Below are 12,801 nucleotides of genomic sequence, written 5' to 3' on the forward strand. Positions count from 1 at the left end.
AGGACAAAGAAATAGAACATGAGTGTGTGTGTGTGGGGGGGTTGAAAGATCTAAACTTTGAGATAAGAGTTGTCATTCTTCAGGGAAAAAGGTTTGTGTCTGTCAGCTGGATTGCTGGAGTTCAGGCAGCTATTGCCTTTCAATGGCAGGCAGATAAACAAGGGCCCGCCTGGCGCCAGCAGTAAGGGGCCCTATCTGCGTCTGCCTCTAGATACGGGCCTGGAAAGTTCACCTGGAAAGTCCTGACCCTTACAACAAACTGAAAAAGGTTGAAGTTGGCATCAGATGCATAAATATATAAAAGCAAAACTTGATTGTGTGTGTGTTTTTTTTGTTTTTTGTTTTTTTGTGCTCACCGAGTTCGCAGAGTCTGCTCATGTGGTGCGGGTTGCAGCAAACGAGCTCGGGGTTGGTTTTCCCGTAAGATTCACAGCAAAACAGCCTCTTCAGCTCCGAGGAATGCCTGAGGTCCGGCCACCTGAACACTTTGTAGAGCAGCATGGGGAGAGAGTAAGACTGCTGACCCACTTTGGCGTCCACTTTGCTGGGCAGGAGCAGGCACGGGCTCCGCGCGCCCCCCTTGGACTCCACCGCCTGCAAAAGCACCTCTAACTGTTTCTCTTTGATCTTTTTCAGGATCGAGTGGGTCAGCGCCTTCAATTCAGCCTCCGATCCGGCGTTGGACTTGGCCACCTTTGTGGTTTTGCCCATGCAGCAGCCCCCGGAGCCATGCGTCCCTCTATCCGCCTCTCCGTCGCCCTCCACGGGCGCACGGCTCCTCCAGAGTCGCCGGACGAGCCCCGATCGTTTGGTCCTAAACATGCGGGACGAAAAGAGGGTTCCCCGGCTAAAAAACGAGCATGGTGTCCGCAAATCATGAAGATTCCGGGATCCGAGTCCAGGCGACGACGATAAGCAGCCGGAGACGAGACGGCGGAGAAACTGGGAGCTGGAAAAGGAGAGGAAGTCTGGAGCATACGCCAGAGTCTGTATCCGAATCCCGCACAGTCTGGATCACCGCAAATCAGCCGAGGCTCACAGAGAGTCGGCGAGGGAGAAAAACCATCACCCCCGAGCGCCTGGTGTCAATCAAACGGTTCAGACACGGCTGAAGCCCGGAGAGACCCAAAAACCAGACTGTGCCGACTGTCAGCACATAGTCAGTGTCTTTACGCGCACTGGATTTAATTAAAATAACAAACACCGCGGCCTAATTAAAGCCTGGATCAAATCATCCCGACGCTCACCCCGTTACAGAAATTCATTAATCCACACAATCCTTGATTCCGACTCGAGGAAGGGTTTTTTTCCCCCCTTCTTCTTCTTCTTCTTCTTCTTCCTTACCCCTCTTTCTTTATCCGTCTCTCCTGCAGTAGATGAGGTCTGCCGGCAGGAAGGGAGCAAATCCTAAACGTCTCAACCCGAGATCCAACAGCAAAGCGCACAGAGACAGAGACAGAGACAGGCTGCTTCCAGGCGCCGAGCCTTCCTGGAGGCGGATCCAATAAATCCAAACTCTCACAGCAAAGTTTCCACGAACCATGCGACGCTCTCGATGCTCCGTCTGCGAGTGGAGGAGGAGGAGAACCGTGTGGGTGCCCTTGCTCCGTCTCTCTCTCTCTCTCTCTCTCTCTCTCTCTCTCTCTCTCTCTGGTCTCCCCCAGTGCGCATTGACGCGCCCGGTCACGTGTGCGTCTAGACACCCTGTCGCTTAAAAGAAATGTGATTGTGTTGCGCAAACAACAGATCCAGTGGAGCCCGTGGCGCGTGTGCGTGTGAGCGTGCTGGGGAGCGTGCACGCGAAGCGACGTTAGTTGGGGGGGGGGGGGGGGGGGGGTGTATGGTGGACTTTTAAAAAAACAAAACATTAAAGTTAACATTTTGCCATGAAAGCTGAGGAAGACAGGAGGTGTTTCAGCCACAACGCGCTTAGAAAATAATAAATAAATACATTTAAAATTTAATTTAATAAACCACTAATATAAACATTAATAATAGTAAATGTTTAAGCTTTAAATATTGTAAAAGGGGGAAAGCCAAACTGCTTATATTTATGATAAAAGGAAGATGTTTTAATATATTTTAGTAAACATGAAAGTATCAGCATTATTAAAACCTATATCATACAAGGAGGTGTGATGGTGTTTGGTTCGAGCCCCATTGATCTACATTTTAGGAGGAAAATGAATTAAATTTGGGCTCTGTGATCTCACCCATAGATGGGAGCGCGCTACCGCCCTCTTGTGGCCAATAACGCGCTCCCATAAAGTTTCATTCAAGTTTCTGTGCGCGCTCTCATTCTGCAGGACAGATCTGTGATTTGTGTGTGTGGTGTGTTTAATTCTATATTTTTATTATTTCATATATTTTACGCATATTTCAGTGTGCGCACTCATCTTAAGGTATTCTTTTGAGGCTACACTAAATATATTTCCATAAAAAGCACAATTAGCGCAAAGCTTTGGAGTCAACAAAGGCGTGCACGCGCGAACCCGCAAAACCTCTGTGTGTGTGTGTGTGCGCAAGCCCGTGTGTTGCACATTGCGCAGCAATTGCGTAAATGTAGAATAAAAGCTGCCAAAGCAAAATGCGTCTGTAATTGTGTTGTCCAGACCCAGCCGGGGGGCGGGGGGGTTGATTTGGGGGGGGGGGGGGGGTGCAGCCGGCAGTATGTTAATGCGCAAGCGCGCCAGAGTCGCCGCGGGGCAGGCGGACGGACGGATGGATGATCATGCTGATGAGGGGAGATGCGCGGACCGTGGGACGGCGCGCAGCGTGCGCGCAGGGGAGGAAGGATGTGCGTGCGTGTGTGTGTTGGACACGGTTGTCGGTATCGCTGTCCCACGCTGCGTCCACGACTGGCGCCGCGCAGGAGCGCAGCGCGCGCAACGCTGCCCCGGCTGTCTCCGCTCGGGCTCTGGAAGCAATCACTCACAGGAGGGGGCGGGGGGGGGTTGTAAGTCTGTCACAGGACTCCCCTCCCACCTTTGTCCCACGTCGCCATTCCTTTCGTGCGTGTCCATTCTCTCGCTCCAGACTCCAGGAAGTGGCCAATTTAATCCAACAGTTTTCCATTCCACTGGAAGAGTTTGGCTGCAGCAGCAGCAGGACTTCAGCAACATTTTTGGATCGTGATGTTGGAGCCGCAACGAGTCGAAACTTTAAAGGACAAGTTCACTTTTTTAAATACACTACAGGCACTTATCACAGATCTCTAAAACAAACAACACAAAAATGATCAGCTCTCCCCCAAAACTGTATTTTTCCTTAACTTAAAAGTCACATGTTATCAGAATCATAATTCATCATCGAACAGGTTTATTGACAAGTAGATTTTCACATATGAGGATGTAATAAACTGTGCAAGTTGATGTAAACAACAAACAAACATGCAAGGAATGCAAAATACAATATACAAGACATCAAAATGAAAGCAGCGCCTCGCCGCCACCGGTGCCTAATTTTTTGGCTTTGCTTTATGTCATCAACATCGCTGGTCTGCCATCCAATATCCAGAGTAATAGTGAGAAGGCAAAAGTAGGAATAATTGCATTTCAGCATCTCATCCAGTTCCAAAGATAGTCATTAATACATTTTAGACAATGACCTCTGATTTTACTTTGATCTTTGACCTTGACATGATCTGTGTTACAAGAGGATTAACTGAGCACAGTCAAGAGGTCCATCCATCTGACCATCTGTCACTATGCAAAACTAGTGCATTGTGACCAACCAAAAGCTAATGTTTTTTATGCCAAGCGCCCATGATTTTTAATTAAACTTCAAGCCTACTTGCACTCATTTGCGCACCTGTTTATTAAAAAGGTGTTGTCAGGTGCAAAGCCTGTGCAGAGTGTTTGTGCCATAGGCCATCAATAATCTGGTCTAAATTTGAGCATAGAATTGTTCTGGTATATATACCACAGTACAACACAGTACTCAGACGCGCCTTGCATAAACAGGTTCACAATGCACCAACACGCCCCAAATGCATTTTGGACCACGCGCCATAATTGTCAAAATAGTGTACAAAATCTCCAGGTCCCTTAGGCCCAGACGCCTCTACCAAATGTGGCACATGGGTAATCCCATTGCAGGACTGATCACCATAGCAACAGTGATCTGCTTTGCATATTAATTAGTGAGTGCAAAATCCTATTTTTGCCTTGTAAAGAGTATAGGTACACAAGATTTTGACACAAGCTACAACTGAGTCCAAGGCATCCGCTGAGTACCAGATGACCTCAGGATTTAGGTCATAAGGTCATCCAGTGCAGACTATTAACCTGTTACATTTGCAAAAGGAATATTTACCCACTGGTGATGCTTTTACTGTAAACTTCTGGTGAAGGTTCAATATCCACATTTGTTAGCTGGTTTGGCTCATAGTAAGTGTACTTTATGTTGCACCTGCATTATGTATGTTGTCTGATTTTGATTTGTGGTACTCTCCGCAATACTGCATGTTCAATATGTGAGTAATACGGTTTAAAAAATAACAACACAGACTGGCATGTGCACCTGTGGTAGAGCTCAAAATAAACATGTGGTGCACAGGTAATTGCCACCAAAGTTTCAGCGTGACTAGGGTGGAAAAAAGCGAACTTGTCCTTTAAATAAATGAACGCACAATGTTGAGAAGAGGGAATGCAGTCAGACTAAACACCCTCCCAGAGGATTATTAATATTCCACGGAGCAGCCGTGGCCTTTACCATAATTTATTGACACAATAACTGCGTGCAGACAAGGGGTCATGCATTCACAATTAAAGTCTCTTTCTTTGTGAGCTGCACAGCACAGAGGAGGAATCTCAAACCAGAAACAAGAAAAATAACACAACTTTAATTAAAAAAGACTTTTGCACATGTGACATCCGTACAAAACACCCACATTGGTAATGTCAAAGAATAATTATAGGGAGGAATCCTTGGTTGAACAAAATAACTTCAATAAGCTGCAGCTTTCATTTTATTTGGCTTAAAAATTAATTAAAATATGTTATCTCTATTTTCCTTTTTTTGTGACTGGGAATGTGATACAGAACAAAGAGTATAGTGAATCCAGAAAGTATTCACAGCGCTCCACTGTTTCTACATTTTACATTACAGCCTTATTCCAAAATGAAATAAATACATTTTTCCCCTCACAATTCCACTCACAACATCCCATAACAACATGAAAAGGTTTTATTTTTTGAACATTTTTTTCAAATTTATTTAAAATGAAAAAAAAAAAAAAAACAAACAAACTAAGAAATCACATCTACATAAGTATTCAAACCCTTTGCTCAGTGGGATCTTCAAAGCAGCAGAAATGTTTTTGTTCCAAATCATGTCCAATTAACTGAATTTATCTCAGGTAGACTCCAGTTAAGCTGTAGAAACATCTTAAGGATGCTCAGTGGAAACAGGATGCACCTGAGCTCAGTACTTATTTACATGTAATTTCTTTAAAAAAATCACATTGTCATTATGGGGTATTGTGTGTAGAATTTTAAGGAAAAATGATTATTTCATCCCTTTTAGAATAAGGCTGTAACATAAAAAAATGTGGAAAAGGTGCAGTGTTGTGAATACTTTCTGGATGCACTGAAAACCCAGTAAACCCAGATATTTTTGGGGGGTGTTTGTGTGAGAACACATCCTTATGATCACAATATCTCAATAGCTAACGCAGTATTACTTTAAGCATTTATAAGTGTGAGGATGGATTTCTCTTGTGAAGACGTACATTATCAGCTTGATATGTACACCAGTGGTAGGCTTATTCTCTGTGGCGTAGATGAGCTAATCAGATTTTTATTGTGGTGTTTTCTTAACAGATACTCAAGAATGCTTTATATAGTGACATCATAAGCCTTTAGGTAAGGAGAACCTGAGGAGTGCTTTATAATATCTGCTTTTTGTGTTAAAAAAATAAAGTTGTGCAGAATTGGAGATAGACTTCAAATCAAATCAAATCAATTTTATTTATATAGTGCCAAATCACAACAAACAGTTGCCCCAAGGCGCCTTATATTGTAAGGCAAAGCCATACAATAATTATGGAAAAACCCCAACAGTCAAAACGACCCCCTGTGAGCAAGCACTTGGCAACAGTGGGAAGGAAAAACTCCCTTTTAACAGGAAGAAACCTCCAGCAGAACCAGGCTCAGGGAGGGGCCGTCTTCTGCTGGGACTGGTTGGGGCTGAGGGAGAGAACCAGGAAAAAGACATGCTGTGGAGGGGAGCAGAGATCAATCACTAATGATTAAATGCAGAGTGGTGCATACAGAGCAAAAAGAGAAAGAAACAACTCAGTGCATCATGGGAACCCCCCAGCAGTCTAAGTCTATAGCAGCATAACTAAGGGATGGTTCAGGGTCACCTGATCCAGCCCTAACTATAAGCTTTAGCAAAAAGGAAAGTTTTAAGCCTAATCTTAAAAGTAGAGAGGGTGTCTGTCTCCCTGATCTGAATTGGGAGCTGGTTCCACAGGAGAGGAGCCTGAAAGCTGAAGGCTCTGCCTCCCATTCTACTCTTACAAACCCTAGGAACTACAAGTAAGCCTGCAGTCTGAGAGCGAAGCGCTCTATTGGGGTGATATGGTACTACGAGGTCCCTAAGATAAGATGGGACCTGATTATTCAAAACCTTATAAGTAAGAAGAAGAATTTTAAATTCTATTGTAGAATTAACAGGAAGCCAATGAAGAGAGGCCAATATGGGTGAGATATGCTCTCTCCTTCTAGTCCCTGTCAGTACTCTAGCTGCAGCATTCTGAACCAACTGAAGGCTTTTCAGGGAACTTTTAGGACAACCTGATAATAATGAATTACAATAGTCCAGCCTAGAGGAAATAAATGCATGAATTAGTTTTTCAGCATCACTCTGAGACAAGACCTTTCTAATTTTAGAGATATTGCGCAAATGCAAAAAAGCAGTCCTATATATTTGTTTAATATGCGCATTGAATGACATATCCTGATCAAAAATGACTCCAAGATTTCTCACAGTATTACTAGAGGTCAGGGTAATGCCATCCAGAGTAAGGATCTGGTTAGACACCATGTTTCTTTAATACCTATGGCATGCTCTAATCTCTGTAATAAAATTTTATGGTCAACAGTATCAAAAGCAGCACTGAGGTCTAACAGAACAAGCACAGAGATGAGTCCACTGTCTGAGGCCATAAGAAGATCATTGGTTTTTAAAATTTAATTCATTTTTTATTGTCTTTGACATATTGGGTGGGCTCTGTACTGTCTTGCAGCAAAAAAAATAAAAATAAAAATAAAAAATAAAAAACCTGATTTTACATGCTTCTTATATTTCCATTTCAGAATGTTCATAGATGTTAGTTCTGAGTTTGTCTTTCATATCTGATTATTGTTGTTGTCTGTTGTGGTAATAATGGGACTAACCGCCAAAATCGAGGCATGAAACCACATTGGGTGGAAATGTTTACGGCACAATGGTGTGCACTGTGCTCGAGCTCCCACTTCCCAAGAGAATTTCATGCCTCTCGTCCCTATTGTATTGATTTTCATGCCTGAAATTTTATTTTTTTTCTTCTTTTTTCCAAGGCCGGTATAATTGATGCAGTTTGATGTAGAGAATGGCCCATTTTCAACACGGGGTCATTGGTAGGTTACAGTAAGACAGAGCGCTTGTAGACTAGACTGAAACTCTTATACTCTCTCTCTCTCTCTTTCCATCCCTCCACAGACTCACCTGCTCCATTATCATGGTGCCAGATGGTTGAGAGGAGGTTTTCACAAAGTGAAATGGCCCTCCTTGACCTTCTTTTATGGTGTGTGTGTGTGTGTGTGTGTGTGTGTGTGTGTGATGGGGGGGGGGGTCACCTTACCATAAGCTCTCATTTCAGGTGACAGCAGAACGATGGATGGAACAGTAGATTCTGGGATGTAATTTATTCACTCCAGAGTGGGGGGTCGTAACCACAGCAGCACCTCCAGCAGTGGAGGACTTGAGAACGCTTTGTTGAAGACTCTCTTCTCTGCAACCCCTGGCAAAAAAAATGGTAGAATCACTGCACACTGAGGATGTTCACCCCACTAACCCTCAAATAAAACTGCTCTGAGTCAGAATATAAATGATGAAACATTTGATCAGTTAACTTCCATGTTATATCGAAGCTTTTACATTTAAATTGTTTTATTTTTTGAATTTTTTTTTTTGTGGAAAGCGTCTCACAAAAAAAAAAAAAAAAAAAATGACCCGTCCTTTATGGTTGGTCTAATTTTAGTGGTTACTGAGGAGAAGAAGTCAAACGATTGTTTCATTAGTGGGCAGCACGGTTGCCTCACAGCGAGGTCATGGGTTAACTTCCAACCTGGTCCGAACATGTGAACTCTGTGGAGTTTGCGTGTTTCCCCCACATTTATGTCGACAGGGTTTGGACGGGTCTCCTGAAGTCCACTACCAGCTCCTTTGTCGTAGATACAATGGAGCTGGTGGTGGACTTCAGAAGACCCGTCCGAACCCAGTTACAATCAGTGGAACAGAGGCAGATATTGTGGACGACTACAAGTACCTGGGCGTCGACATAGACAACAAACAGGACTGGACTGTAAACACAGATGTTGTGTATAAGAAAGGTCAGAGCCGACTATACTTTCTCAGGAGGCTCAGATCTTTCAATGTCTCCAGAAATATGTTGTAGATGTTTTAACACTCAGTGGTCATCTTCTACAATGTAGTGTGCTGGGGCAGCAGGCTGAAGGCAGCTGACACAAACAGACTCAACAAGCTCATCAGGAGAGCTGGCTCTGTCCTGGGGGTGGAGCTGGAGTCTGTAGTGGAGATGTCAGAGAGGAGGATGCTGAGGAACCTGCTCAGCATTCTGGACAACACCTCCCACCCCCTGCATGTCACACTGATGTCCTGTCAGAGCACCTTCAACCACCGAGGTGCCCCACAGAATGCCACAGGAGGTCTTTTCTACCCCAATGAGACTGTATAATTCCTCCCCCTTTTGCAAGATATATAAAGTAGTGTTCAGAACAGTAGTAATGCTATGTGACTAAAAAGATTAATTCAGGTTTTGAGTATATTTCTTGTTACATGGGAAACAAGGTACCAGTAGATTCAGTAGATTCTCACAAATGAAATTTGGCTATTAGTAAAAAAAAAAAGTAGAAAAGGGGGTGTTCACAATAACAGTAGTGTGGCATTCAGTCAGCGATTTTGTCAATTCTGTGGATCAAACAGGTGTGAATCAGGTGTCCCCATGTAAGGATGAAGCCAGCACTTGTTGAATATGCTTTTCTCTTTGAAAGCCTGAGGAAAATGGGACGTTCAAGACATTGTTAAGAAGAACAGCGTAGTTTGATTAAAAAGTTGATTGGTGAGGGGAAAACTTATACGCAGGTGCAAAAAATTATAGGCTGTTCATTTACAATGATCTCCGATGCTTTAAAATGGAAAAAAAAAAAAAAGAAAAAAAAAAAAACAGACGCGTGGAAGAAAACAGAAAACAACCATCAAAATGGATAGAAGAATAACCAGAATGGCAAAGGCTCACCCATTGATCAGCTCCAGGATGATCAAAGACAGTCTGGAGTTACCTGTAAGTGCTGTGACAGTTAGAAGACGCCTGTGTGAAGCTAATTTATTTGCAAGAATCCCCCGCAAAGTCCCTCTGTTAAATAAAAGACATGTGCAGAAGAGGTTACAATTTGCCAAAGAACACATCAACTGGCCTAAAGAGAAATGGAGAAATAGTTTGTGGACTGATGAGAGTAAAATTGTTCTTTTTGGGTCCAAGGGCCGCAGACAGTTTGTGAGACGACCCCCAAACTCTGAATTCAAGCCACAGTTCACAGTGAAGCATGGTGGTGCAAGCATCATGGGCATGTTTCTCCTAGTATGGTGTTGGGCCTATATATCACATACCAGGTATCATGGGTCAGTTTGGATATGTCAAAATACTTGAAGAGGTCATGTTGTCTTATGCTGAAGAGGACATGCCCTTGAAATGGGTGTTTCAACAAGACAATGACCCCAAGCACACTAGTAAACGAGCAAAATCTTGGTTCCACACCAACAAAATTAATGCCTCGCAGATGTGAAGAAATCATGAAAAACTGTGGTTATACAACTAAATACTAGTTTAGTGATTCACAGGATTGCTAAAAAAGCAGTTTGAACGTAATAGTTTTAAGTTTGTAGCGTCAACAGCAGATGCTACTATTATTGTGAACACCCCCTTTTCTACTTTTTTTTACTAATAGCCCAATTTCATAGCCTTAAGAGTGTGCATATCATGAATGCTTAGTCTTGTTGGATTTGTGAGAATCTACTGGTACCTTGTTTCCCATGTAACAATAAGAAATATACTCAAAACTTGGATTAATCTTTTTAGTCACATAGCACTACTACTCGTATTATTCTGAACACTACTGTACATAAAAGATTTAATCAGTTATGTGCGATACTGTCAAACATCTTGTGCAATATATCTACCAGTCATTTTGTATTCATTTGTTGTACTTCTAAAAAATAAGAGATTACTTTCTATGTAATACTAACACTTTCCTTAATTGTGTATTTAACTCACCATTGTTTACTGTTTCTGTACTCTGGCAAAATAATTTCCTTTGGGATAAGTAAAGTTGATCTTTATCTTTCCATGTGGCCCTGTGATAGACTGGTGTCCTGTACAGGGTGTACCCCATCTCTTACCCAATCACTGCTCAAATACCCCCCTTCCCCCCCTTTGTTTAAGTTTGGCCATTTTGCATGTTAACAAAACAAGAGGTTCACTAGTCCTCATCTGTATCAATCAGCATTTCAAAATTTGTGAGTTGAATGCACTTTTACAGAATTACTCGTACTGACAGGAATTTTCCAGACATACTCACTTGCTGACTCTGTTCATCCTGCACATAACCTGCTATAATTGCAGGGGAAATTACCTCAGCAACATGAAAATATTTGACTTCTCTCTGAACAGATTGAAAGTAAAACTGTGCTTCACCTTTTCCACATTTTGTCATGTTACAGCCTTCATCCAAAATGGATGAAATTCATTTTTTTTCCCTCAAAATTCTACACACAATACCCCATAATGACAATGTGAACAAAGTTTGAGATTTTTTGCAACTTTCTTAAAAATTTAAAAAATAAGAAATCACTCGTACATAAGTATTCACGGCCTTTGCCGTGAAGTTCAAAATTGAGTTTCAGGTGCATCCTGTTTCCACTGATCATCCTTGTGATGTTTCTACAACTTAACTGGAGTCCACCTAAAATAAATTCAGTTGATTGGACATGATTTGGAACAGAAACATTTCTGTTGCTTTGAAGGTCCCAATGAGCACAGTGGCCCCCATCACCCGAAAAAAAATGGAAGTTCAGCTCCACCAGGATTCTTCCTAGAGCTAGCCGTCTGTCTAAATTGAGCAATCAGGGGAGAAGGGTTTTAGTCAGAGAGGTGACCAAGAACCTAAAACAGTCACTCTGTCAGAGCTCCAGCATTCCTCTGTGGAGAGAGAAGGTCCTTCCAGAAAGACAACCATCTCTGCAGCAATCCACCAATCAGGTCTGTATGGTAGATTGGCCAGAGGGAAGTCACTCCTAAATAAAAGGCACATGACAGCCCACCTGGAGTTTGCCAAAAGGCACCTGAAGGAATCTCACACCATGAGAAACAAAATTCCCAAGTCTGATGAGACAAAGATTGAACTCTTTGGTGTGAAAGGAAAGCCACAGCCCCCCCGCCCTCCCTCGCCCTCACCAACAGCCCCATCACCACTGTGGTCTGTCACCACTTCCTCGGCACCACCATCACCCAGGACCTCAAGTGGGAGTCAACCATCAGCTCCCTCATCAAGAAGGCCTAGCAGAGGATGTACTTCCTGCGGCAGCTGAAGAAGGCCAAGCTGCCGGTCCAGCTGATGGTGCAGTTCTACACGGCCATCATCGAGTCCATCCTCTGCTCCTCCATCACGGTGTGGTACGCCGGGGGCCACAGCCAGGGACAGACACAGACTGCAGCGCATTGTGGCCTCTGCTGAGAAGGTGATCGGCTGTAGCCTTCCATCTCTCCACGACCTGCACGTCTCCAGGACTCTGGGCCGAGCAGGTCGGATCACAGCTGACCCTTCTCACCCTGCACACGGTCTATTCAAACCACTCCCCTCGGGCAGGAGGCTACGGTCCATCCGGACCAGAACCTCCCGCCATAAGAACAGTTTCTTCCCCTCTGCCGTTAGACTCATGAACACCTCATAACTCAGTCACCTTAAGCTTAACTCTGTCACTTTATCATTTTATCACGGGTCACTTTAGACAATGTACTTTGGTTTTTAATTGCACTCCTCCCACTGCACTGTTTTTTCTGTTTTTCTGTTGCACACAGCCTTTCATATTTCATATTTCTTTTTTTTTTATCTTATATTTTACCTTATTTTGACACATATGTTATATTTTATCTTAGCATTTTATCTCTTCTTAATGTTGCACCATTGTACCGAAGCAAATTCCTAGTCTGTGAATCCTGTTCACTGGCAATGGCAATAAACTTCTTCTGATTCTGAATGCCAGGCATCATGTTTGGAGGAAGCCAGGCACCATCCCTACAGCAAAACATGGTGGCAGCATCATGCTGTGGGGATGTTTTTCAGGGTCAGGAACTGGGAGACTAGTCAGGATTGAAGGAAAGATGAATGCAGCAATGTACAGAGACATCCTGGTTGAAAACCTGCTCCAGAGCACTTTGATGGTTCATCTTTCAGCAGGACAATGACCCTAAGCACATAGTCAAGATATCAAAGGAATAGCTTCAGGACAACTCTG

General features: G+C 43.3%; 1 protein-coding gene across 1 annotated transcript in view; it reads right to left on the reverse strand.

Annotated features, from left to right (window-relative positions):
• smad7 (SMAD family member 7) overlaps positions 1-1,634 on the reverse strand; it is a 28,662-nt gene extending 27,028 nt beyond the window's left edge. The window contains exon 1 of the mRNA XM_034191736.1: positions 357-1,634. Coding sequence (XP_034047627.1) covers positions 357-822 — 466 coding nt within the window. The 5' untranslated portion in view covers positions 823-1,634. The remainder of the gene's footprint in view (positions 1-356) is intronic.
• Between the last annotated feature and the right edge of the window lie 11,167 nt (positions 1,635-12,801).

The sequence above is a fragment of the Thalassophryne amazonica genome, chromosome 17 (assembly GCF_902500255.1).
Source record: "Thalassophryne amazonica chromosome 17, fThaAma1.1, whole genome shotgun sequence".
Classification (NCBI taxonomy): Eukaryota; Metazoa; Chordata; class Actinopteri; order Batrachoidiformes; family Batrachoididae; genus Thalassophryne; species Thalassophryne amazonica.